The following is a 25,224-nucleotide window of genomic DNA, read 5'->3' as shown; positions in this document are numbered from 1 at the left end:
AGATGGAAAAGCTGTGGTCTGAGTGCTTAATGCACAGCCCTCAGTGCGAGGGTCAGTGCGGGTGACCACACAGCTCCGGGCGCCCAGCAGCCCTCGCTGAGTAATAATGGCGGTGGGGTTGGGGGGGATTCTTTGTTTCCATTCTCTGAAATGTCATAAGCCCACAGCTGTTTTGCCCTAACGTCCCACATCCTTTAACATTTGGTCCCAGGGTTTGGACAGGTAACAGGAAACATTCTTAGAGAACATGGTAAGACCCTGGAGCAAAGCCGTGAGCTCTGTCTTCCCAGTTACCCTAATCACATCCTCACGGTGCAGAGGAGCTAAAACCCCTGACTACCACACTAAAGCACTTTGAGCTAGAAAACACCATCACCCTCCATTTATATATCCCAAATCAAGAAAGACAATAATGAATTACAAGACATGTACATCTTAGGTGCTGATGTATAAAGATATCTCCGATATCATGTTAAGGGAGAAAAAAGTAGCAAGTCTTAGAACAGCGTGACCACGTTTCAATTCATGTCAAATAGCGGAATAGGCAGCAAGCACTTTCAAAGCTCCCGAAGGCTACCAGTGCCCCACAGCTAGCAGTAGGCAGGGACACGTGGGGACAGGCTCCCACGTGCTCATCTCTGTAGCCCTAAGTTATTTGGTTTTTGGTTTTTGCACAACGCTTTATTTTCAAATATGATAACATAACATAAAGCAAGTGAGATTATTATCAAGATTTTAAAATCGTCTTAAAGTATAAATTTTCAGACCAAAGAAAAAACCCATTAGAACAACTCACCTTGACATAATTAGATTTTTCTCCACACACGTTCATGCCATTTTATTTGATTTTATTAGCAATCTCTTTCAGAAGACCCTTGAGATCATTAAGCTTGAAAAGGGAAAAAAAATATGTTCTTAAGATGAATTTTCCAACATTCAATTTTAAATGATTGCTCTATGGCTTTTCCATAAAACAGAGATACATTGAAAGCAAATTCCAGACATTTCGATTAGGGAAGAATGAGAGCAGCACATGAAATTTCAAACCCTGTTTACTGCTTACTTTCTGAGATCATAGCACTAGAAATTTATAAACCAATTAGTAAACCAACTGATATTATCTTTACTCAAATGCCAATCACTAGTGGTTCCTTCACAGAAAAAAACAGATTGCAAGGATACAAAGGAGTGAGATGTAAAAATAAGAATGTTATATAAAATATCATCAGATACTATTAGTTTTGCTTTGAGAAAGTATGATCCTGATAAAATTATATGAGATGATACTAATAAATCAAAATGTTTGTCAATGAAGTCTCCTCCCCAGACACACCCACAAATAGTTTAAACATTAAAACATGATTTCAATAAAAAGTAATAAGTAATAAAATTATTACTTATGCGCATATGTTTCACAACTCTATTACACAAAATGTATGAAGTCATTTTAAATTACATGTCACATTGGTATTTTGATTAAAGTTCATAGTCAAAATGTTATTTCTTTTTTAGTTTTAGGTGGACACAACATCTTTATTTTTATGTGGTACTGAGGATCAAACCCAGCACCCCGCGCATGCCAGCCACTTGAGCCACATCCCCAGCCCCTCATAATGTTATTTCTATACACCTGGCTTAGTAACTTGGTATACCATTCACTTAAAGAATCTCTCTTTAAGTTGGACTTATTTTCAGTAATAACCTCTTCTTTTACCTTAGAAAAAGAAGATGAAGAAAAAGAAACCATAAGAACTAATGGATACCTGACAAAAAATAAAAATAAAGTGGGGCACAGTAAGATCTCTATTTACATACTTAAGGTCAGTTGTAAGTAACTTTGTTTCTGAAATAATGAGATGGAGAAATTTTTTAATCCTATGGGAGATTTTGTTAATAGTGAATTGACTTTAATAAGCTGTTTAAAGTAGAGCAGAAGACTCCAAGAGCAAAATAAATGAAATGAGGAACAGAAAAACAGTTTTAAAAGAATCAGCAAAACAAAGAGATTTTGGTGTGTTTTTTTTTTTTAATTGATAAGCTTTCAGACTAAGAAAAAACTCATTTCCTATTGTGGTGGCATCTTGAATTCACACCTTCCATTTGAAGAACCAGGGGCTTCCTCAACCCAGACCCCATGCTGGAAAGAACAGTCAACTCCCAGCCCCAGAGCAATGGTCAACAGGCACATGGGACGTGAGGTGGACAAGAACCACAGAGCCTCTGCCGGCACACACAAGTCTCCCATGGCAGGAACTCCCTGGTGACAGGTCAGACAGCTATGCAATAGGCTGTCCCTGCAAGGGGCCCTCTGTGAACACTCCTCCAGCATCTCACCATTTCCTTTAGTGCAGGTTCCCAACCGTTCTGGTCTAGAGCCTCAGTTTAGCTTGGGGCTCTCAAGACACATACAATCTACCAAGACTGAATTAAGAAGCAACATAAGGCCTGAGCAAACCAATGGCAGACAAGGAGGCTGAATTGGTATCAAAAACCTTCTAAGGATGGGGCTGGGGCTCAGCGGTAGTGCACTTGCCTGGCATGGGTGAGGCACAGGGTTCGATTCTCAGCACCACATATAAATAAATAAAATAAAGAGCTATCAACAACTAGAAAAAAATTTAAAAATTAAAAAAAAAAAATTCTAAGGAAGAAAAGCCCAGGAACAAATGGATTCATGAGTGAATCCTACTAGATATTCATACCAGCCCTTCTTAAACTCTTCCAAAAAAATAGGAGAGATGAGTTTGAAGCTGGCATCACCCTGGCACCAAAGCCAGACAAAGACAACGGAAAAAAAAAAAACTACAGATTCATATCCCTGGTAATAAAGACACAGCAATCCTCAATAAAATACTAGCAAACTAAATTCAAGAGCACACTGAAAGGATTATACACCCAGTGATATTTATGTCTGGGATATAAGGATGATTCAACATATGAAAATTAATCAATGTGATGAACCACATTAACAGAAGGAAGGACAAAAACACATAATCAAGCTCAATAGATGAAGAAACAGTAGATGACAAATTTTGACATTCTTTCATGATAAAAACTCAACAAAATAGGCATAGAAGGAATTTACTGTGACACAATAAAAGAGATGCATATCTATATCTATTATCTATGTATCTACATAGAAACATACATTTCTCCAAAGACAGATGGAGAGACGTATCATGCCATGTTAAGTGGGGGAAAACAAAAGCTTTTCCTCTAAAATCTGAAGGAAGACAAAGATGTCCACTCTCACCACTGCTATTCAAAATAATATTAGAAGTAGTAGCCAGAGCAATCAGGCAAGAAAAAGACATAAAAGGCATCCAAATCCATTTACAGGTGATATTATATGTAGACAACCCTAAGACTCTACCAAAAAAAGGCTGGAAATATTTAACAAATTCAATAAAATTTCAGGATACAAAATCACCATACAAAAACCAGTAGCATTTCTATACACCAAGAATTAACTGTCCAAAAGGGATATTAGGAAGATAATATCATTTACATGGTAACCAAAAGGATAAAACAACTAGGAGTTGACTTAATCAAAGTTAAGTTAATGCACCAAATATTAAAATAACTGATGAAGAAAATTTAAAAGATACAAACAAATGGAAAAGCAACCCATGCTTATGGATTGGAAAAATAAATAGTGTTAAAATGTCCCTACTGTTCAAAGTATACTTGCAAAGCAATCCATATCAAAAGCCCAAAAGCATTTTTTAACAGAAATGGAGGAAAAGCCTGAAACTTGTATGGAACCACAAAAGACCCTAGGTAGCCAAGGCAATTCTGCCCAAGAACAAAGCCAGAGGCAACATTCTTTCTAATTCCAGCATACATTACAAAACTAAAGTAATCAACACAGTATGGGACTGACATAAAAACAGACACATAAACCTTGAAAAACACCCATGTACTTGTAGCCGAAGGATCTTTGACAAGAAGACTAAGAAGGCAAAGAGGAGTCTCTTCACCAAATGATGTTGGGGAAACTGGGTATCTACAAGCAAAAGAATGAAATTGGGTTTTAAAAAAACAACTAAAAATAGATCAAAGAGTTAAATGAAGCATAAGACTTGAAATTGTAAAGCTCCAGGGGGAAAGTGTGGGGAGATCTCCACATCTTTTTTCTGGGCAATGAGTTTTTGGGATACAGACCCAAAAGCACAGAACAAAAGGAAAAACAGACACGTGCATTACAGACAAGAGCTTCTTCACAGCACAAGAAAGTCAGCAAGAGGAAGGGCAGCATCCAGGAAAAGGACATCTGCAAACCATGTGTCCATGAGTGGTAGCACCCGAAATCTGTAAGGAAATCCATGCACAAATGCAAATAACCCCGTGCAACGAGACGCGTCTTCAAACAAGCAATTTGAATGGCTGACAGGTATGTGAAAAGGTGCTCAAGCATCCCAAATCCCCAGAGGAAAGGCAATCAAAACCACTCGAGATGCCTCCTCACACCTGCAGGGTGGCTATCGTCACAGAGACAGACACTGGAATGTGGAGAAGAGGAACCTCTTGTGCACTGTTGATGGGAACAGAAATAGTACCACTATATGGAGAACAGCACGGAAGTTCTTCAAAACATTGAAGACAGAACTACGGAGGATCCAGCAATCCCAGTTCTGGGTAAGTCTGAAATCAGGGTTATGAAGAGATGGCTGCATTACCAGGTCCATCACAGCATTATCTCAGCAATAGCCAAAGTCGTGAAACCACCTGTCAACTAGCAGATCAAAGCATAGAGAAAGTGTGCCGGATGTGCACAGTGCAGAGCTCTTCAGCCTTTAGGGAAGGAAGGAAATGCCACCGTCTGCCACAGCAGAGATGGAGCCAGGGAGCACTGTACCTGGTGAAATGAGCAAGACACAGAAAGATAAAACCTACAAGATCCCACTCTCATGAGGAACCTAAAATAATCAAACTCATAGAAGCAGAGAGTTGAAGGGAGGTTGCCAGGGCCTGGGGTCAGGGAAATGGGGCGATGTGGGTCCAACAGCATGAAGTTTAGTTATGCAAGACGCAGAAGTGCTACAGATCTGCTGGACAGCACGTGGACACTAGTCACCAACACTCCATTGTGTATGTGAAATTTGCGGAGAGGCAGGCCTTACGTTAAGTCTCTGCTCACACACACACAAATAGTAATCATGAAAGAGCTGGATGGCGGTGATCATTTCACAAGGCACACACGCATCAAACAGCCAGCCATCTGCCTTAAATAGACACAATTTCTAGGTCAGTGACATCTCCATCAAAAGAAAGCTAATTTAAAAGAAAAAAAGACTCCAAAACCTTGCTCAAGAAATAAAACATCAAAAGATGATCCTGAACTATGCAAGTGGAATGGAGGGGACTTTTGCTGTTCAGGGTGGGGGGACCGAGGAGGAAGTAAGAAAGGGGGTCAGGGCAACATGGAAGGAGGGGGAGAGGCAGCGAGGCAGCTCGGGCTCTGCACTGTACAGCTGAGGCTTCCTGGGATCAGCCTCCATTCTGCCCAGACCTAAGAGATGCCTGGTATAGAGAACCTAGGAACAAACCCATCTACTTTAGCTGAAGGGGGGAACCAGAGAAGGGCTGAGCTCCATCCAGGTGGATGCAGGGGGGCACAGCCTGCACCACGTCTTCAAGGTCTACAGAGATCCCTGGCTCAGGTGTTTATGGGGACAGCTTTCACTTCTCCGTGACTCCCCAGGTCACCACCACCATGACCCCACTGCTCAGACCCACCACCCCCTGTGACCTCACAGGTTAGGGGTCAAGTTCCACAAACAACCTGAGAGTCTGGACAGCTTGTCCAGTGTCCCCAACACTCTCAACTCTCCTGACCCCAGGGCACTGGGTTTCTCAGAAGACCCGGGCCATGTTCCTTTCTGGCACCCTCTGTCTATTCTGTGCATGTCCCAGAGGAGGGTCTGGATGAGGTGTGGCGTGGGGTAGCTTCATCACAATCCCTAAATTGGCTTTCCACCCAAATAAATCTATAAGTAAAGACAAAACGACTAACTAACACAGACAGTGTCTCTGCAAACACCAGGACAAGTGCCTAGCACCTTGACAGCCCCACCAGATGGCCCAAGCCCTTCCCATGCAGCCTCGCTGTAACTCAGTGCAGGGGAAGGAGCACCACAGGCACGTTCCTCGTGGTGTTCAATCTCCCCAGAGCCTTCTTTTGCATGGAAGTAAAATTCAGCTTTCCACAGAGGCAAGTGGGTTTCCCTATGCAATCATCCCAGTCTCTCCACATCCTTCCACCCCACTCCCCTGGCCACTGCTGTCCTTCCTTAGCTCTTAGAACAATCCTTACTTCTGTCCTAGATCTTCAGAGTTGCCCAACACTGCTGCCTTCCCAGGCAAGCTGTTGCATGCCTGCCTGAATCTGCAAGCATTGATATTACCAATTATTCCTATATGAGTCAACTTGAAAATGATCCCCCTATACCCAAACCGTTTAATAAAGGATTAATTCATAAAATTCAGGGGCCAGGTTTGAGACTCAGCCCAATGCCTGGTAGATAGCAAGTACTCAGCAAAACATTCTGTGCCGTGTGGTGCACATGCAGATACAGCAAATGACACACTTAAATATAAATGTGTGATGTGGAAAAATTCAGGTATTATAGAAGGTTCTATAAATGTCTAATGTAAATACCCAACCTTAGAATCCAATCTCCTATTCTGTCTTTCATGTGTTCTCTTGATAGTCTTCTCTACTCCTTCAAAACATGCAGAGCTTTGCTCTCCTCTCTCCTCTGTCTGTAATCATGGGGCACATCCTGGCAGGACCACCAGTGTACAGGTGTTCAGCTCTAATGACCTGGGGCCTTCCCAGACCCTCAGGAAAACCCACGAGGCTACAACAAGACATGCAACTGTGTGACAGCAAGTCTCCAGAGACGGCCACCACCAGCCCACTCTCCTGTATGTACAGGCCTCTCCCACACCAAGGGGACACATCTGTTCCTCCCTCACCTGACTCTGGTGACCCATGGCTGCTGGGACACTGTACTGGAAGGGACACCCTGCCGGTGCAGGCCTGGCCTCTGAAGCACAGGAGGCTTGTTTTCTGACTCTTAGAAGCCAGGCTGGCAGGTCCCTCCCAGTAAGCAGGGGGCTGCTCCAGGACCCCATGCTGGGGCATACCCAACCACATGGAGACCTTAGCAAATGGGACACCATGTGGTGGGTACCAGCTTCTGGCCTGGCCATCGGCTGACCCAGCCCAGTAAACCCAGCTGGGACCACAGGAAGAAGAACTGCCCAGCTGAGCCCTTCTCGAGTTCCTGACCCACAGCACCATGAGGAAAATGCTTGTCTGAAGCCCCCCCTGATAGGCTAATCAGGTGTTGTGCGGCAGTGGACAACCAGATGGTGACCGATGCGTTCAGCTGTCAGCACCACACCTCACAGTGGCCTGAGAAGTTACTCCAACACAGAGGCCGTTCCAGGGGAGGGAGCAAGAGGAACTCGAGAGGCAGGAAGACCCAGCACCAGGCTCAGACCACCACGCGAGTCTTCGAGGTGCCCCAAGGGGGCCGACAGGAGAGGCCCACGAACAGCCCTGAGTGTTTAAAGGGTGGGAAGCTACACAGATCAGTCAACAAGGATCACGAACAGAGAGCTCTCCAGATGAGCTGGGCCACGGCGCTTCTTCATCATCCATTCCACAAACACTACTGAGCCCTTATGTGAACAGGTTACCGGGTGTTGGGGGTCCTGCCAAACCAGATGGGGTATCGTCAGCTCTCAAACGGCACGACACCATGCGGGTACATAGATGTCACCATCCAAGATGCCATTTTCAAAGCACCAGGGTAAAATACCCTAAATTTCCCCCTCAGAGCCTGGCAGGGATCCTGCACTTAGGACTCCTCCAGCTCCTGCTAAGGCTGAGCCCGGCCGGCTGCCGCCAGTGTGTCCCTGCGTGTGCCCGCGGGCTGGCAGGTCCCTCCCAGTCAGGTAGGTAAGGAGGCAGACTGGGGGCAAAACTCCTTCCAGATGCTCCTGGGGCTTCCCTGGAGTGGCCTACGTCTCCTCCACATCAGAGAGAGAAAGAGAAAGACGCATACCATCTTGGAGTTCCTGAGAGCAACACTCAGAACTTCTCTCCGTGGGGTCCGGGAGCAGGAGCGGCCATTCCCCAGCCGCAGCCCCCAGCTCTATCCAGTGAGTGGAGACAGCTGAGCATGAAATAGTTGCATCTGATTTTTTAAAAAAATAATTAACTTCTTTTGTTTTCTGACCACTGCCTCTAGTTGAAAATCCCAAGATATTAAAGATTAAAAAAAAAAAAAAGCCAAACTACAAATAGAGCCGTACCTTTGTATCCAGCTGTTTAAACCGATGCCTCATCCTAGAAGTGAGGGGATGAGAAAAGGAGAGGAGTGAGAGAGAGAAAGGCTCCTCGGCCCCGTGGGAGTCTTTCCAAGGACAGGGACTGGAGCTTGTTCATTTTCAGCTCCATTAAGGGTCCACTGCATTTACCTTTTTAAATTCCTTCCTAATACCCAAACGAATCAGAATTCCTTTCTCACCCCAATCAAAAGGACAGCAAATAAATGCTGCTCCTGCTGTTGTCTGTCCCCAGTTCCCACACCCAAGATCTCAGAGTCCAGCACCTCCGGGCGCCCACCTTGCTGTTCAGAAGAGCGAGCTGCCCTTGCCTCCTGAGCTGTGTTCAACCTGATCAAGGGACTAGTTGTGCTTGTATTTATTCACACTTTGTTAGAGCAAATTTGAGGCATGTTCTCAACTCTTGGGAAGAGTGGCAGCTGTCAGGGAAGACAGCTGACCTTCATAAGCAGAGCATGCTTCTGTGGACACACACACTCTGTGCACACCTACAGTCTGAGCTGGGGCTTATCTAGGAGATGTGCAGTGACTGTGTGTGTGGATCTCACGGACGTCCATAACAACTGCATACAATTCAAAAATAATGTTCAGGACTTTTCAGGGACAGCTTGTATCAGATCAACCAAACGTTTCCATTTTGTAATCTCTGTACTTCTGCATCTCAGAGATAAACAGGTGAGTTGTCCCTGCAAGATAATGCCAATTGCCCGAGTTCTTCCTGGAAGCAATTTCTGCAGGCCTGGCTCTTGGTACCTGGTTCCATGCTCCAAATACCTCTTTCTCCCCCAGGGCCCTGAAGGACAGTCAGGATAGCCAGGCAGGGGGTGGATAATATTTTATGGGTGCTATTGCTTCTCAGTCAAGCTTTTCTGAGCCTTACAGAGCATGCTCACATAAGCTGCCTGCATCCCTCCAGCTTACATATACAAAAGGGGCCTTGCAGAGCGGAAATGAGTGACGGACATACTCCTCCGAGGTGTCGTTGGCCTTCGTGTTGATCTTGACCAGATAATTCTCCTTCATGACACCCTCCCAGGCCAAAGTCTCATTGTCCTCATTTCTGAAGCCTTGAATAATAAGAAGAGAAAAATGTTTGAATTGTTCCATTTTCCTCCTGCTTCCTAATCAACACCTGCTAAGCATTTTGGGAGGCTCTGGAACCAGGAGGATTAGATGCGTCCTGCACCAGCTGGCTGGTGACTGCTACTTACAGCAGAGCAATAGGGATGACGTGTTGGTAACACCGAGGAATTGGCGCTGCCTGCATGAAGTGAGAATGCCACCTATAGTCTAAGTAGGAATCTGCTCAGACACTGTCTCTGTGGTTTGTGACTCAGCAAAATCATCCCACTGATGAATTTGGTTCTCCTCTTCCATTTTGATGACATTACAACACTCAACCACTCAGTTGAATAATTAATAGTGTTCACTAATTCTCAACCTAAAAACAGGGTAGGAGCTTTGAGGGAGAGGAACATAAGCGCATGGTACTGTTCCTGTCCTCCAAAGCATGCAGTCCGGGAGTGGACCTCAAAGAAACCCCTTACCTCTGGCCTTTCCCTGTAAGCCAGGGCATGCTGCCAAACTGGCCTGGGACAAGTCTTAGTTCAATTTGTTGAGGTGCCTGAGCCTTTCAGATGTCAGGCAAACGTCATCATGCCACCCAGGTTTTAGGTACCATGCCACAATGGACATCAAAGCTCCTCGTAAACTCATGGGTTCAGGAAACACAGGTTTGTGCAGGTGGCCACTTGGATTTGTGTGGGTTTTACTTTTAACTTACCACTTAAAGGTATTAATTCTCATGTTAGAGCTCAGGGATTATAATATCTTTCTGGATTGAAATAGAATTAATTAGGGCCAAAGAAAGGATCACAGCAAATCCTCCACAGCAAATTCATTTCTAGATGCTGATTACTCACTTTACAAAGTCATTCTTACCCAATTTTTCTTCAATTGCATTTTTCCTAGCAAAGTAGTTGGCAATGTCATTTCTTCAAACTAGAGTCGATGCAGGAGCCCAACAGAAATACTTAAAAATCAACACAGAAAGGTTCAAGGCTCCTGACCACGGGTGGGCAGAGAACAGGAATGACAAATGACCAACCTCTTTAACAGAGAAACGCTAGCTGGCCTGAGGACATAGCATTTTCTCTGATCCCACTGCAAAATTAGCAGGGTCTAAAATATTGACTACGTGCTGTGTTGGCAAGGATGTGGAGAAGCAGGCCACCCACAGGATGGAAAAGTCTGTCACTACTACAGCCTTTGGGGTGATGGGATGAGAAGCTGGAGGTGGGACAGGCAAGGCACAAGCTTGAAAGTATGCATATTCTTTATCTGGAAATTTCTTTTCTAGAAATGATTTCTAAAACTGGTTCTATAAATCATTATTTCTAGAGTTACTCTAGAAAAAAAATTAATGATGTGCAAAGAAAATTAATGATGTGCTGGGAAATTATTGCATAAAATTCTTTATCATAATATCATATGCTAATAAGAGTCAAAACAACCTACATGTTTAACAACCAGGGATTGGTTAAATTAATTATATAGCCATACACTGGAATGTTCCACAGTTCACAAGTATTATATATTTTAAATTTATGGATATTGAAAACGCTTACAATGTAATGTTAGTAAATAAACAAATTCAATTAGAGTGCATATGCAGAGAATAACTCAATAATTACATATCCACATGAGAGTAATAGAATAAATGCCAGATGCTGAAAATATTGATCTCTGAATGGGGGATTACATGTGCCCTTGATCTGTACTTGTGATTTTCTGTATTTTCCAAATGTTCTCTAAAGAATATGGATTGCTATCTTAATCACAAAAAATATATATTTTATAGAAATGCAATTACTGAGTAGCATACTTTTTATTACTTGAAAGTGTTCCAAACCTGAAAGTTTGGATTCAGCCTTCCTGAAAGTTATTGGACAAATCTTGCACTTTCCTCCAAAGAAGGGCCATTTCAAATTAAACCAAGACTGCCCCATCATCTGGAGGCAAATGCAAAGTGCGTTTAGGAAGAGGACCGCCAACAGGCGGCTCTGGCGATGGCAGAATGCTGTGGTTTCTGGAATCTCGAGAAGCAAATGAGCAGGCAGCACCAGGCAGCCTGGGCGTCTCTAGCAGCACACTGGTTCTCCATCCTCGCTGGCCATTGTGGTGGAGAGGACCCTGGCCTGCTCTGGACTCCCCTTCCCTCTATCTCTTTGCTCCCTCCTGAGAATAAGAACCGTTGGAGGAAGCAGAATGCCCGCAGCTCACAAAGGTGCACCACTTACTGTGCAGTCACACTCCCCTGGGGCTCATCACAGGACGGGCCACGTCAACATCGGCCATTTCTGGCCCATCTGTTTGCTTCCTTGAGCTGAAGCCCTGTCCCACTTGGGGCCAGTTGGGGGACGTGATTCCACGCTGCGCTCACATGGCGCTTCAGCCCTGGACATGCATGGGGGAAGGCCACGCTTTTATCCTGCTCTCTCAACCTGGCCCGAATCTGGGATCTCCTTCCACACTGATTTCCCTGGTTCCCCGGATCCTGGGCTGAGTGCCGTGGACCTGTGGAGAATGGACTTAGTCCCCTAGAGCCCTTCTGCCCACCTCTGCCCCCTGAATCCCGGTGCTGGGGGGCCCTTCACTGGCTCACGGGGCCGTTCGTCTCGTTTCCAGACAGCACGGGACGCAGTCCCTGCTTTCCCTTCACACTGAGTCAAGATCCCCTCACTGCCACCTGTATCCACGGTTTGTTTTTTATTTGAATTCACTGAGGAAAACAAATGAAAGAAACTCAATAAGCCTTCCGACGGCATAGGTCGGTTCCCTCAGTCTTCTCCCAGGTCCTGCGGCTGCTCCTTTAGGAAGTGGTTTCGAGACAGAGCCACATCAGCCCAGGGAATGTCACTACGTGCCCCAGCGACTTGGATCTGGTCTTAGTGCCCTGGGATTCCAGACCAGGACTTCCAATGCCCACGTCTCAGCTAAGACTCTTCCTTCTTTTATTGGGAAGTGACTCACTTTGCTTTCTGAGGCAAAATTATGGGAAGAGAGAGCAATTTCTCCAAACTGTCAACACACCTTCCTACAGAAAGGCAACTTCCTGTGGGTCACAGTAAAGGACATCCCCTGAGATACAGTTGGTGCCTTGATAATGCTGCTATGAAAGGTGACCATGACACTAGAGAGCGTGATGGGTACGCTGACATTCCGGAAGCCTGTCTGTAGGGGCTCAGAGCTCGGGGGATAGCCTGAAATATGTTAAACCAATGTTTAAGGCCATATTTATGTCTATCTGGCCTCTATTTCTACGTTAAAAAAAAAAACTACAAAAAAATTATGGTTCTTGGCAAGTTCGATTTTTCTTAATTGTCATCAATCATCATGTTTAGGTTAGTAAAATTCATATTTTTACTTTCTGCTCAATATGGAACATGAACCCCAGGGAGGGCAGCTAGCGACCATTTTGCCTAACACCGAGGAGGGGACAGGACCCGACATGTCCAGCAGCCACTGGACACGCACACCTAGCAGCAGGAACAGTCAGCAGTGGGAGGAACTCTAGCTCACCCGGCAAAAAGCCAAGAGGAGGAAAGAACACGCTGACCATGTCCCTCCAGGGGCTTAGACTGGATTCTCCCTTAGATTTCCACCGTCCAGACTGCCCTCAGCTGAGGTGGGAAATGCCGTCAGGTCACATGCAGGTGCAAACATGTGGCAACAAATCCCACCGTTATGTATAACCATTATCACCAATAAAAACATGGGAAAAAAACTGTCCTCAACTCCTGCTTTTTTCCATTATAATGAAGACCAGTTCTCCGGGGGAGGAAAGATCTTAAGATCTGCCCCCTCCACTCCTCAGGGGCTACTCTTCCCAGGACACAAGAACGAGCATCGGGAACTCATAGGCAGAATGTCCCCTGGTGATGGTGACAGCCCCGGAGCAGGCCTGCAGGTCCTCTGCTCATGTCACATGAAGAGAGCAGGCCCAGTGACCACCAGGTTTTGGAAGCCACGGTCCGTGACCCTGTCACCGTCTCTAGCTGTGTCCCTTGTCTACATTTTTTCCTCTGGGATTCAGGAAGATGCACTGGGGCACCAGGGCCTGGGGCACAGGGAGGGGCAGCGGGATCCAGAACTTGGCTGGGGGACACGCAGAGGCCTGATGTTAGCCTCCACAGCCCTCCACTTCCTCTGACCTCTGACCTGCCTCTGACCACTCCTCACTGCAGCCCCATCCCAGCCCTGCCTCTTCCTGTCCACTCCAATCCCTCCTCTGAGTCTCAGCCTGTCAATTCCTTCCTCTAGAAGGTCTTCCCTGGTCCACTGCAGTCCAGGGCTTAAGGGTCCTTACGGGCGACCCACCCCCACATTCACTCTTCAAAAGGGGCAATTCCCACCGCTTTTCAACAAGGCTTTTTAGTTTTCGTTCCCAACCCCTAGTCTATGGGCCCTGGGTGAGGGCACAGAAAGTCTCTCTCTCACTGTCACTGTGTCCACAGCGCCAGCGACTGGATGAACTGATGCCCCTGGGCCCCCTCCCCCACTGGGCCACAGGCCCCCCACAGTACTCTGCCCCATCTCTGGTTTGGCTCCCATGAGACCTCGGCCAGGAGCCCAGCCCCACGGGCCACTTTCAGGGCTGTGCCCCCAGAACCAAAGTCGGTACGTGTGCAGGACCAGGTGCCTCCTGCTGCAGCTCTGCTCTCAGGGTACCCAATTCCTGTTTGCTGAAGGGGTGTGCCCCCTCATGCTGAGCTTTTCTTGCTACCCACAATTCCCATCCATCCTCGTTCTTGGTCTATCTTTAAATTCGGATCCTCAGTAAACGTTGGTTGGGTTTCATAAAAACTCTCCCAAAGAAATGGTGGGAAGAGAAGTCGGTAGGCTCTTGCTTTTGGAAAGTACGTGAACCCAGCGATTTCCATTTCTAGCTTGAATTCCCCCTCTTTGACATTTTATGAGAACACGTCCACCGGCTCTTGGATAAGTGATGGTGGGAGTCGGGATGGGCTGCCCCAGGACAGCACCGGGCATGTCAGGCATTTCAAACTGGAGGGATTCAGGGAGCAGCAGCTGTGGGACCTTCTCTCTGACTCTTCCCTGCCCTTCCCCCCTGAAGCAGGTCATCAACCAGGACAGGACCCTCTGACTCACTTCTGAAGCAGGCCTAAGGGCCCAGGTGAGATGGGCCCTCCTCATGGGGGGGAGAGAGGCATCCCAGCCTCCGAGGGTGAGGGCACAGAGAGGAGGCTGAGCCGTGGGCCCTGCCGTGTCCCTCAGTTCCTCACCTTTAGATGAGACCCTGGCCCGAGCCTGTCTCCCTACCACCCTCCACTCTTCACCAACCCTGCTGTAAACATACATCTCCAGTCTCTCTCTCCCGACCTTCACTTCCTCAGGAGGCTCCTGGGCCACATGAAATCCACATGGAATAAAGGCCCGGGCTTTCCTGTGGCTGGACGGTGTTTCCTCACAGGAGCCTCAGCCCCTACCTGAGACCGGGAGAGGGAAAGGTGCCCTTCCTCCTGCACGGCCACTAGACTGCCCGGATCAGTCATAACTTCACGCGGGTCAAGGAGCTCCCTTCTATCCCAGTTGCCAAAGGCCCCATTCTGGATCCGAGCCGGTGCATTTCCACGGCATCCGCGGCGCCCGCAGGTCCTGCCCAGGGAGGCCTTTCCAATGATGGAAATAAAATCGGATCTTCAGTCTAATCATGGGAACAGTGGACTTCAGAGGTGGGCAAAGGGCAGTGAGCCGAGAAGGGAGCAAGAGGAAAGAGCTATTCCTTTCCCAGGCTGGGCGTGTGAGGACCCGGAGGGACAGCGGGCCCCCTGCTGGGTGCTCAAGCCCAGGGGCCTGTGGCACTGCGCCTTCCTGCAGGCTGGCTCCCAGGTGGCACCGTCGGGAGGTGGAGGGACAGCTGAGCAGAGAGATGGAGGAAGGTCCTCGGGTCCTGGGGACACTCTTGAGGGGGTGTGCACCCCAGTCTCAGGCGCTGTTTCCTGGTTCACCCGGTAAGTGGTCCTCTCCACCACACGGTCCCTGCAGAGCCACCCAGGGCCCTGGACAGAGGCCCAAAGCCATGGGGCTGCCCCATCTTGACTGGACCCACCACCACAAGATGATTAAAGCTTTTTAGGTTCAGCCTCAGGCATTCAGAGTGACAGGAAGCCAGTGAGGAGGGGCGGCCACTGCCTGGTCACACCTGAAGGTGAGGGACAGCCCTCGGATGTGGCCTACAGGGGAGTCTGGAGGGGTCCGGGGGAGCGGGCAATTCTGATGGGTGTTCAGAAAACCAGAGTGGTGTGGACAGACAGTGGGCAGCGAAGACAGAGCTCCACATGGGAGGGGGCTGTCCTGGGACGGGCTAGAGGCCACCCTTGTGACACCACGGCAAAGACTCTGCGTGTTTGTCTTCCCCTGGGACTTCGAGGGGGCCACGCCTGGAAGGGATGGACTGGCTCAGCCGGGGAGGACGCACTCAGGCTGTAGCATGGACATTCCGGCTGCTTTCAGCCAGACTTACAGTCAGAATCAGGAACAAAAAGGAACAGAGCAGAAAGACTTGGGAATTTTGCAAGGCGGCCAGGAAAGAATAGCAAAAGGCTCTCCAGGTACAGCCAATGAGGGCTCGGCTGCTGAAGAGACCAGTGCCAAAGAAGCCAGCGCCCGGTGCCCAAGGTCCAGCCAGCAAGACCCTCAGAGCTAGGCAGCACTGTTGGGAGGTGGGGATACCTCTGATAGGGGGGGCCTAGGTCACTGGGAACTCCCCCTTCAAGGGGATGACCATGGGACCCGTCTCTGAATCACTCCTGCTTCCTGGCTCGTGATGTAAGGCATTTGTTCCACCATGTGCTCCTTGCCATTGCCACCCAGTGCCCCCCAGGCCCAAAGTAATGGAGCCACCCAATCTTGGAATGGAACCTCCAAAACTGTGAGCTACATAAACCTTTCTTCTTCATAAGTTAATTGCCTCAGGTAGTTCATTACAGTGATGGAAAGCTGACAAAGATAAGCAACCCAAAAAGTCATGCACCCTGCTGAAGTCAGGGCTATGAATTTCGTGTACCAATGAAATGCAAAACCAAAGTCACACTTTGATACTGTCCCATGAATTCTGCCAGTTCAATATCCTATTTAGTCAGTTCAATTGTTTTACCTATTTAATTAACATACTATTTATGTTATGATTATGTCTGTCCAAAAGCTATTCCCCCAAAATAAGGCTACCCTGCAGATCTCTAATGCCTTCCCCGTCTTCCCATGCCTCATCTTTAGAGATGTGCTGATGTGAGTGGGGAACTGAGAATCCCTCCTGTTGTGATGTGGACCCCACATCCCCCCTGAGTCCCTCGCTGAACCCAAGCCCCGAGGCCGAGCCACTCACAGCAGGCGGAGGATTCCACGCTCCTCTCCTTGCAGCAGCACTTGAAGCACTTCTTCACCACCATGTAGAAGTAGGCGAAGACCACGAAGGGGAAGGGGATGTTGAGGCGGCTGCAGTACTCCTGCACCAGGAAGTACCTCTGGAACTTCCAGACCTGGTCATTGTTCTCCTGGACGGTGCCCACCGTGTAGCTGGCCGGAGGGGGAAGGCAAGTCTTAGCGTCGGCACGTGTCCACCACCCCAAACCCCGTAACAGTGACATTAAGCAACTCCCACCACTGCCGAAGCCCAGACGGGACCCAGTCCACGCTGACACGAGGACCAGGTGACCTGCCTCCAGGCCACCTTCAGTCCACGCTGGCCCCGAGTGTCTAGCTGTTGCTTTGTTCTTTGCTAATCACAAAAACATGTCCAATGAACTTTGAAATCATTTTAACTTCAAGATACTTCAAGGATTCTCTTTTTCCACTTGTTTGCTATTGTGTTAGCTAAAGAGGCCCAGAATGTCGACCCCTTAGGAGGAATTTGACCCCCTTAAACGTGCCTAATACAAGCAGTCTGGAGAAAGGGTTCGCCAGTATTTGTCAAGACTGTTAAAAATGGCCTTCCCTTTGACCCAGGGACTTCGCTTCTGGGAATTTAACCTAAGAAGGAGATACTGAGGAAGAAACATGACCATGGCTGGACACACACAGGGGTATTGGCCACGGCACTGCAGGTGACCGCTGTCCTCGTCCCTGACCAGCAGAAATGAACCACCTGATGTAAGAAAGTATCTTGTGAGATAAGCTTCTCAACAAGATTCTTCAAGCAGCTTTGAAGATGGTGTTTATAGAGCTGCTTGCACAATTCATGTAAGGGACAATGACTAGCCCTGAACTAGTTCTTACCACCTGATCTATGAAAATCACACACAGGGAGAAAGGGGCCCGTCCCCAGTCAGGATCATCTCCAGCACTACCTCTGGTGTCCCTTCTCCTCTTTTCTGCTTTCCAAGTGTCTCACAATCAGTGTGAATCACTATAAAACCGCCTAGTGTATGTTCTAACCCCAAACTGACAACACCAATTGAATTGAATCAAAACTATAAAATAGGTAACAGGATACACTAGGACTCATCCTCAGCAATCAATTAAATTAATTGATTTAATCTACAAATAACTCTATAGCGTCATCTACAACTGACAGGTCAGGGAACTGAGGCTCAGCTGGGCACGAAAACTGTCTGAGCCCCCAGCAAGGGGTTGAGACCAGCTATCCAGCCCAGTGTCTTTTCTGCCTCAGCAGAGTGAAACATGAAATGTTTTAATAGCTTTGCTATATTTTTTTTAAAAAAGGGTTTGAGCTATACTCTATTTCAAACTAATCAGATTGGATCACTTAGCTTTTTTCACAACTACAAAGCATTTTACTATCTGTGGCAAGTGCCTCTTAACCATGGTGAGATCTTTAAGGGTAAGGAGTTTGTGTTTATTGAACACCTACTATGTGAAAGCTCCTATACCTGGCCTATAAAATGGTCACTTGACTGATCTTCCCACCAACCTTATGTGGTAGATTTTTTTAGGTGGAAGACAGACAGTTCCGTGCTCTGTCATAGCACAGCACACTGAATCCAACAGTCAGCCTTGCACTTCTTCCAAATGTAGGTCAGGCTGCTTGGAAGCTAATACCGAGCTGCGCTACCCACCTTCTCTGGTTCTGATGCCCACAAAGGACACCGTGTACTGCTGCTGCTGCTGCTGCTGCAGTAAGACAGATCCATGGCACCTCCCAAGTTAATGACATCCAGCCTAAGAACTTTCTAGAAATCACAGTTTCAGACTTTGTGCCAAACAACTGGCCCAAGTTATTGTCCCTAAAAACATCTTGAAATTTGACCTATCTTGCCCAGAATGGATCACACTGACTGCCCAACACCAACGCACATGAAAAAGGTCTGCATCTGCTTCGATGGGTCAGATGCTGTCTGCAGAGGTTTTATCTGAAAGAAATTCACGAGTCCAGCTGAAGGGAGGCACGTTTTCTGCAGCTTCCGGTAGGGCCCTGGCCTCTCTGGCAGGTGGGCCTCCCTCCCTTTCTTAGGGCTCAGAATAGAGCTGCTACCAGGAAGGGCCATACAGGAAGAGACGCGCTGTGGCTTACCTGGTCACTGGGGGTCGGTTAAAACATCGGGCACCCTCTAGATCTGCAGGAGGAGGGGTTGGCAAACTAACCAGGGTCCAGTCCAGCCCCTCACCTGTTTTTTTTTTTACCATCCTTGAGTTAAGAATGGCCAAGAGGAGTAGAGAGACCAAATGGGTGCAAGTTCACGGGGCACTGCTTCTTTGGGTGCTTGGAACAAAGCAGAGACCCCAGCTGCCCAGACAGAGCAGGTCTGCACCCCTGACCCAGGGCCTGAAAAACATGGCTTTGCGTTTGTTTCATTCTCCATTTGAAAGAGCTCTGCCTCACGTGTCATTGGGTCATTTCTTCCTTGGGAGAAACCTCCAAGGACATCTTGTTGTCACAGCAGCTTCCTCGGCACCTCAGGGGAACGTGTAGATTCCAGGACCAGCACCCTTTCCCCACATAAATGGTAACAACCTGCTTCGGCTTCCCACTGGGCAAGGGTGAGCTAGCAGAGGCCTGGATGTCAATCCCAAGGGCGTCTCTGCTAAACCCCACGGGCCCTAGTTGGCCATGCAGAAGCTGGCCTAGACACTGAGGTCCACCTTCCCTGTACGAAGGCAGCTTCCACAGCCCCCAGTCAGTTCCAGCTGGAGCCACATAGAACAGGGTCCCCCTGGGGTGGCTGATAGTTGGGCACTGCTTTGCTAAAGTACTTCATATATTGTTTAGCCATTATGTCATACCTGTAGAGGACAAAGGGTACTCACAGAGAAGGGCTTTCTGGTGCCAGCACACCGCACCCCAGGGCCACACACACGTGTAAGAGTGGCCTAGGGACCAGCCATGCCCAGGGTCTCACCACCCTACCGAAGGTTCCCCTCTCCCCGCCAACCGCTGACCCCAGCCTGCCATTTTCCCTTCAATGCCACATGTCCATGGTGCCTGTGACCTTGAGCATCCTGCCCCTGGTAACCCTTCTGTTGGCTGGAGGTGAGCAGAGATGACCAAAGTCAACTGCTGAGACCAGCTGAGCAGCCCCAGCTGAGCAGGGCAGGAAGAGGAAGCGAAACCCCACAGAAGGCCAAATTTTTAGAAATCCACTGAGCCTGGAAGTGTCCCTAACAGATAAGAGACATTTAGAATTCAGAGAGCCTTGTGCACAACGAAACCCAGAAGTATGTTAAAAGAATAATATGCCGTGACCACAGGGTGGAAAGATGACTAACTATTCAGAACAGTTCTATGATTTATCATTTGTGTAATACATCATAATACTAGACCAAAAGGAAAATATGATCCCAATGCTGCTAGAAAGTCTTCTGGCCATGCCCAACATCCTTTTCTGATTAGGAAAAAGAGAAGAAGAAAGGAGCTTAATAAATAGGGAATAAGAAGAAACTTCCAGAATGTGATAAAAAGAAAAGAAAAAAGAGACAGTTCAGGAAGAAGACTTGTTCTAAAAGAAATAAGCAAAACGTTAATAGCCTTCCTACGCATCAGAAAGTAGCCATTGGAAAAAACATAATAGCAATTCTGTTCACAACCATAAAGGGCTGGAAATAAATTAACAAAACTCTGCCAGACCCACAAGAAACCCAGGTGACTTTACTGAGAACTGTATATAGTTGAATACAAATAGATCAACTATTTTCTCTAGATAGTAAGGCCGACTTCTCCTAAATAATTATAAAAAGTCAGCATCCTCACAGTAAAATTCACAAGATTTTTTTTTTTCCTTTTGGAAGGAAAAAGAAAAGATTTGCAAGATGGGCTTTGAGCTTCTCCACACAATTAAATACACAAGAACAGCCGGGAAAGCTTGGAATAGGAATAATGAGAACTTGTACAACAGATGTTAAAATGATTAAAAAAATTAACATTTCAGTAATGAAAGCCATTTGGTAGTAAAACCAAAATAGAAAGACTGATTACACCAGAATGCAAAGTCTGTGCAAATTTCACAAAGAAAGAGTAGATGCTGATCCCATGGCAGGACCTCAGGATAACCCCAAGCACAAGAAGCGGGTCAGCTGGACGTGGCTTAGTGGACACCCCTCCCAGCTCCCGGCTGATCCCAGCCTTCCTGGGCAGCCCAGCCGCCATGTCTATCCAGTACTGCCCCACACCTGGGGGCCACCTATGTGCCCTCCAGCTGTGTGGGGGGCAGTTGACACATCCGGTTCCCTCTCGTTCCCAATAACAGTGTGTTTCAAAATAACCAGAAGAGAGGAATCTGTTTTACCAACATCAAGAAATGGTAAATGCCTGAGAACTGGATATGCTAATTATCCTGATCGATCACTACCCACCATGTACACGTAGTGAAACGTCACACTGTGCCCACAAACATGCACAATTATCACGTGGGGATTGGCAAAAAAGAAGACGCCATCTTTTCTGAAACTTAAAGGCAACTGAGCAGCAGTCAGGGAAAATGGTGAAGATGTCCTAGTTTCACTATTTTTGAAATGAAGTGACTTAATACGAGGGATGGGCAAGGGTGTGGGTGGATCTGAAGTGGGTTAGGTAAGATCTGAGAGGATGTGGCTGATTAGAGGAAATAAGTGTGATTATCCCCAGGTGAGAGGGGAGGGGCCGGCAGGAAGCCAGCAGCCCCAGCAGAGAGTGGCACCAATAATGTCAACTCACTGGCTTGTAAGTGATAATTCAACTTAGTCCATAGTGCTGCTATCACAACCAAGATGGCGCCACGCACCTGTGTGGAGGCCCAGGAAATCTCCTTCACCTGCAGGAAATGCCTGGGTCTTTAAAAGAACCTTCTGCATCCACTGCCCACCCTCCGCCTCCTCCCAGCCTCACTCATCGCCTCTGCTTCTCCGCCCCCACGGCTCTCTGGGCTCCGGGTACCAGGACCTCTGAGCACGGCTCCTCCACTTGGTCACTGCTGACACCAGCTCACTGCCAATGTCCCCTCTCACGTCACGACTCCCTCCCCCGTAAACAGCTTTTCCATGATGATCAGATTACGTCATAACGTATCGTAACGATATCTATGATACCATATTATACAATACCATGTCATAAGGTCACATGTTGTTGAAGTAGCAGCAAGCCTTTAGTCTACACGGGGGATTATTTTCTTCCTCCTACTTTTCTGCATGTTGATAATAAGCATATATTGTTCCTAAGATTTGTAAGTAATCATTCTCGGAAATAAGTCTAGACCCCGTGGTTGATGGGTCCTGGCCAGAGCCGCAGTGGGTGAGTTCCCCATCAGGACAGTGCTTCAAGGGCCACTCCAAGTTCACTTCGCGCCTCTGAGAAGCCACGCAGGGCCTGGGACAGAGCATTTTAACGTAAAATAATCACAGATGTTTGCAACTTTTCCTTTGCCACTGAATACCATCCCGAGAGCCCTGCAGCCTGCCTGTGTGACTCAAAGGTATGTGTACAGTGCCTTTATAAGGTGGCCTTTGGGCACGGTGGAGTTTTTAAAGGAGAGTTTTGATGTGGCACCAGTCGGGGGTCACGGTCAGGGACAGCTCATACAGTAAGCCCTGAGCAACATTAAAAGTGACCAGGGGGCTGGGGATGTGGCTCAAGCAGTAGCGCGCTCGCCTGGCACGCGTGCGGCCCGGGTTCGATCCTCAGCAGCACCACATACCAATAAAGATGTTGTGTCTGCCAAGAACTAAGAAAAAATAAAACAAAATGTTAAAATTCTCTCTCTCTCTCTCTCTCTCTCTCTCTCTCTCTCTCTCTCTCTCTCTCTCCCCCCCCCTCTTTAAAAAAAAAAAAAGTGACCAGAAACAGTGCTCTGAGGACCTAGCCCAGGGACCACCATGGCCCCTCCAGCTGCTCTCAAGCCAGGGAGTAACACAGGAAAAGGCCCTGGGGTAAGCCAGGCTCATCCGGGCTCCCAGGAAGGGGTCCCCGGCTCTCACTCTGAAGCACCAGAGGGGCGAGAACCCCTAGGGCACGGCTGGGGGCTCACAGAAGAAGAGGAGTCCAGCCAGACCCCTGGGGTTGGCCCAGATGTGAGCTGCGGATTGGCCTCCTTACCCACCCGTGTCAGTTTGGGCTCTCGTCCCATTGAACTCCAAATCCTACCATCCATGATCATGATGTAGATAACGGATTACAAACACGGCAAGGCCCTCGGAAGCGGCTTTTGTGAACAATCTGCAACACAGATTCTGAGGCCAACTGAGCTGGTGCAAGTCACGGGTCATAGCCTGGTGTTTAATTTCTGCAGATATATTCACTTGCGGTTTTTGCTGCACCTCTCCAGGGTAAGCTCAGTGGAATCTGTTGCCCCCCTCCACCACCCTCTTCCTCAGGTTTGGGACCCCCTCTTCTTCCCTTGCTTGTGATACATCGCTACCTGTCACCTGCCAGGTGACAGGAGAGGACAGAGCCGGGAGTCTCTGCCGGCTGGGACGGTGGGCCCCTTGGACATGTAGACATCATTTGGACACCGTGACACTGTCTGGCTGGCTGAGGGAGAAGCTTCTGGGTTCCTGAGTCCCTCCCTAGTCACGGTGGGAGGGAAAGGGTGGCACGTTCCCTCTGGGAGAACTTGGGACACCAGTGGCCACATGGCCTCCGTGGCCCAGGCACGTGCACAGAGCAGATCTCCTGCTCTGCTGCTCTCCACGAGGCTCCTCAGCAGTGACACACCAGGAAGCAGCCTCGTGACCACTGGCTGATTCGTGAACAGGACGTGCAAAGGACACTGTCCTCCTCCTTCACCAAACCCACGAGGTCCCAGGGCTGAGATCAAGGCGCCATCTCCACCCTCGGAGCCTCCTGTGCAGAAGAAACGTGCTTCGTGGTCTAAGGACCCTCTCCACAAAGGAAAGAGGTCATCAGGGAGGCTGAGCTCATGAAGGGAGAGAAAGGAGAGGACAGAGCCGGGAGTCCGGAAGCAGGACCTGCCTGCACAACAGCATCGCGCCGAGCAGGTGGCCCTGCTTAGGGGGGAACAGGGGGACTTCCTGGGGGGCAGACCGGACAGCAGGGGGACCTGACGGTGGGTTCCAGGGTCAAGTCACACAGCCCTGGGGAAGATGAGGAGGCTGGAATTAAAATAAAATCCTTCCAGGGTTCTAAGCAGAGCAAGGGATGCACCGGACCATGGGAGACCAGAAGGCCACTCCATGTGATGTCCCCAGAGGCACATGTCCCACGTAGATGTGCCTGCCTCTGACAAACAAAGCAGTGACCCTCCTGTGTAGTCTGAGTACTTCTCACAGCCTCAGGCCTCTGTGTAGCAACTGACTGTCCTCGTTCTCTTCCTAAATTAAAAAGCAATATGTGGTTGTAACAAGTGAAATGTATAACTGAAGTTTTAAGATATTAGTGTTAGTGATTGGAAAATAAGAGTACACCCTAAAACTAGTCTGCAATTTGTTTTTTTATATTAAAAATGCCATCCTTCAATAAACACAGATCTTACTTTATCTTTTTAAGGATTGTATAATATTCTATAGTACAGATAAAAGACGCTTTATTCAATCATTCCCCTACCGACAGGTATTAAAAATGACCCAGGAAACACCTTTGTATGTGCATCTGTCAGATTCCCAGGTGTGAGAAGGTTTGATTAAAGCCTGTGTGTTTTTCCCTTTAGTAGCTATGATCAGATTACTTCCCAAAGACTTGGTGGCTGTTTGTGCCCCAGCAGCAATGTCACTTCCCAGCCTCGTCTGTGACACCACAGGCTCCCTTCAGCTTCCGCCCATCCGATGGTGCAAGACCAGCATCTGTCTTAATCTGAACTTTCCCTCCCAGCGGGTCGAGCTCCTTCTCACAGGCGTTTAGCTACCTGAATCTCCTCCTCTGAACTGCACGGTCATTGTCTCTAGCAGTTTTTCTCTGGGATCATCTTTTTATAAATTCTTCCTTTATTAGGAATTAAAAGCCTTTGTTCACCATATGCATCAAAAACATTTTCCCCAGTCTTTACCACTTCGTTTCAGCTCTCTTTTATCTTAAAAAATTTGTTTTATGAAACTGTGTTTACTTAGTTTGTCATTCATAGCTTCTGGGTTTCTGGTTTTGACTGAAGGGTTCTGATCCACATCGAGCTGTAATAAATGATTTGTTAAATCTGTGTATTTGTCTGTAAATGTCTGAACTGGTGTGGCTGAAATACCGTCTACCCTAAAGGACAAGTCCCCACTGGCACCACCACAGGGGACTCTGACACCCTCTGGGAGGATGAAGTGTGAACGCACAACTGCGTTTTCTAGGTGTATGAAGGAGAACTGCCTAAGCCAAAACAGATACGGTCAGGTCCTGGCAGGTCCCGCTCAGCCTCCTCAGTCGTGCGTCCCAGAGAAGACGCTCTCCGGGCTCCACTCCCTGAACTCCCATTTAAA

At 47.9% G+C, this 25,224-nt stretch overlaps 1 protein-coding gene across 1 annotated transcript in view; it reads right to left on the bottom strand.

Moving 5' to 3' along the window:
- Nucleotides 1-25,224, bottom strand: part of Trpm8 (transient receptor potential cation channel subfamily M member 8) — a 73,641-nt gene that overhangs the window by 1,474 nt on the left and 46,943 nt on the right. The window contains exons 21-24 of the mRNA XM_077799707.1: nt 16,769-16,959; nt 9,329-9,428; nt 8,329-8,362; nt 797-889 (exon numbers count right to left, since the gene is read on the bottom strand). Coding sequence (XP_077655833.1) covers nt 839-889; nt 8,329-8,362; nt 9,329-9,428; nt 16,769-16,959 — 376 coding nt within the window. The 3' untranslated portion in view covers nt 797-838. The remainder of the gene's footprint in view (nt 1-796; nt 890-8,328; nt 8,363-9,328; nt 9,429-16,768; nt 16,960-25,224) is intronic.

This window comes from Urocitellus parryii, chromosome 1 (genome assembly GCF_045843805.1).
Source record: "Urocitellus parryii isolate mUroPar1 chromosome 1, mUroPar1.hap1, whole genome shotgun sequence".
Lineage (NCBI taxonomy): Eukaryota > Metazoa > Chordata > Mammalia > Rodentia > Sciuridae > Urocitellus > Urocitellus parryii.
Note: the sequence above shows the minus strand (reverse complement) of the source record. Positions and strands in the feature narration are given on the sequence as shown.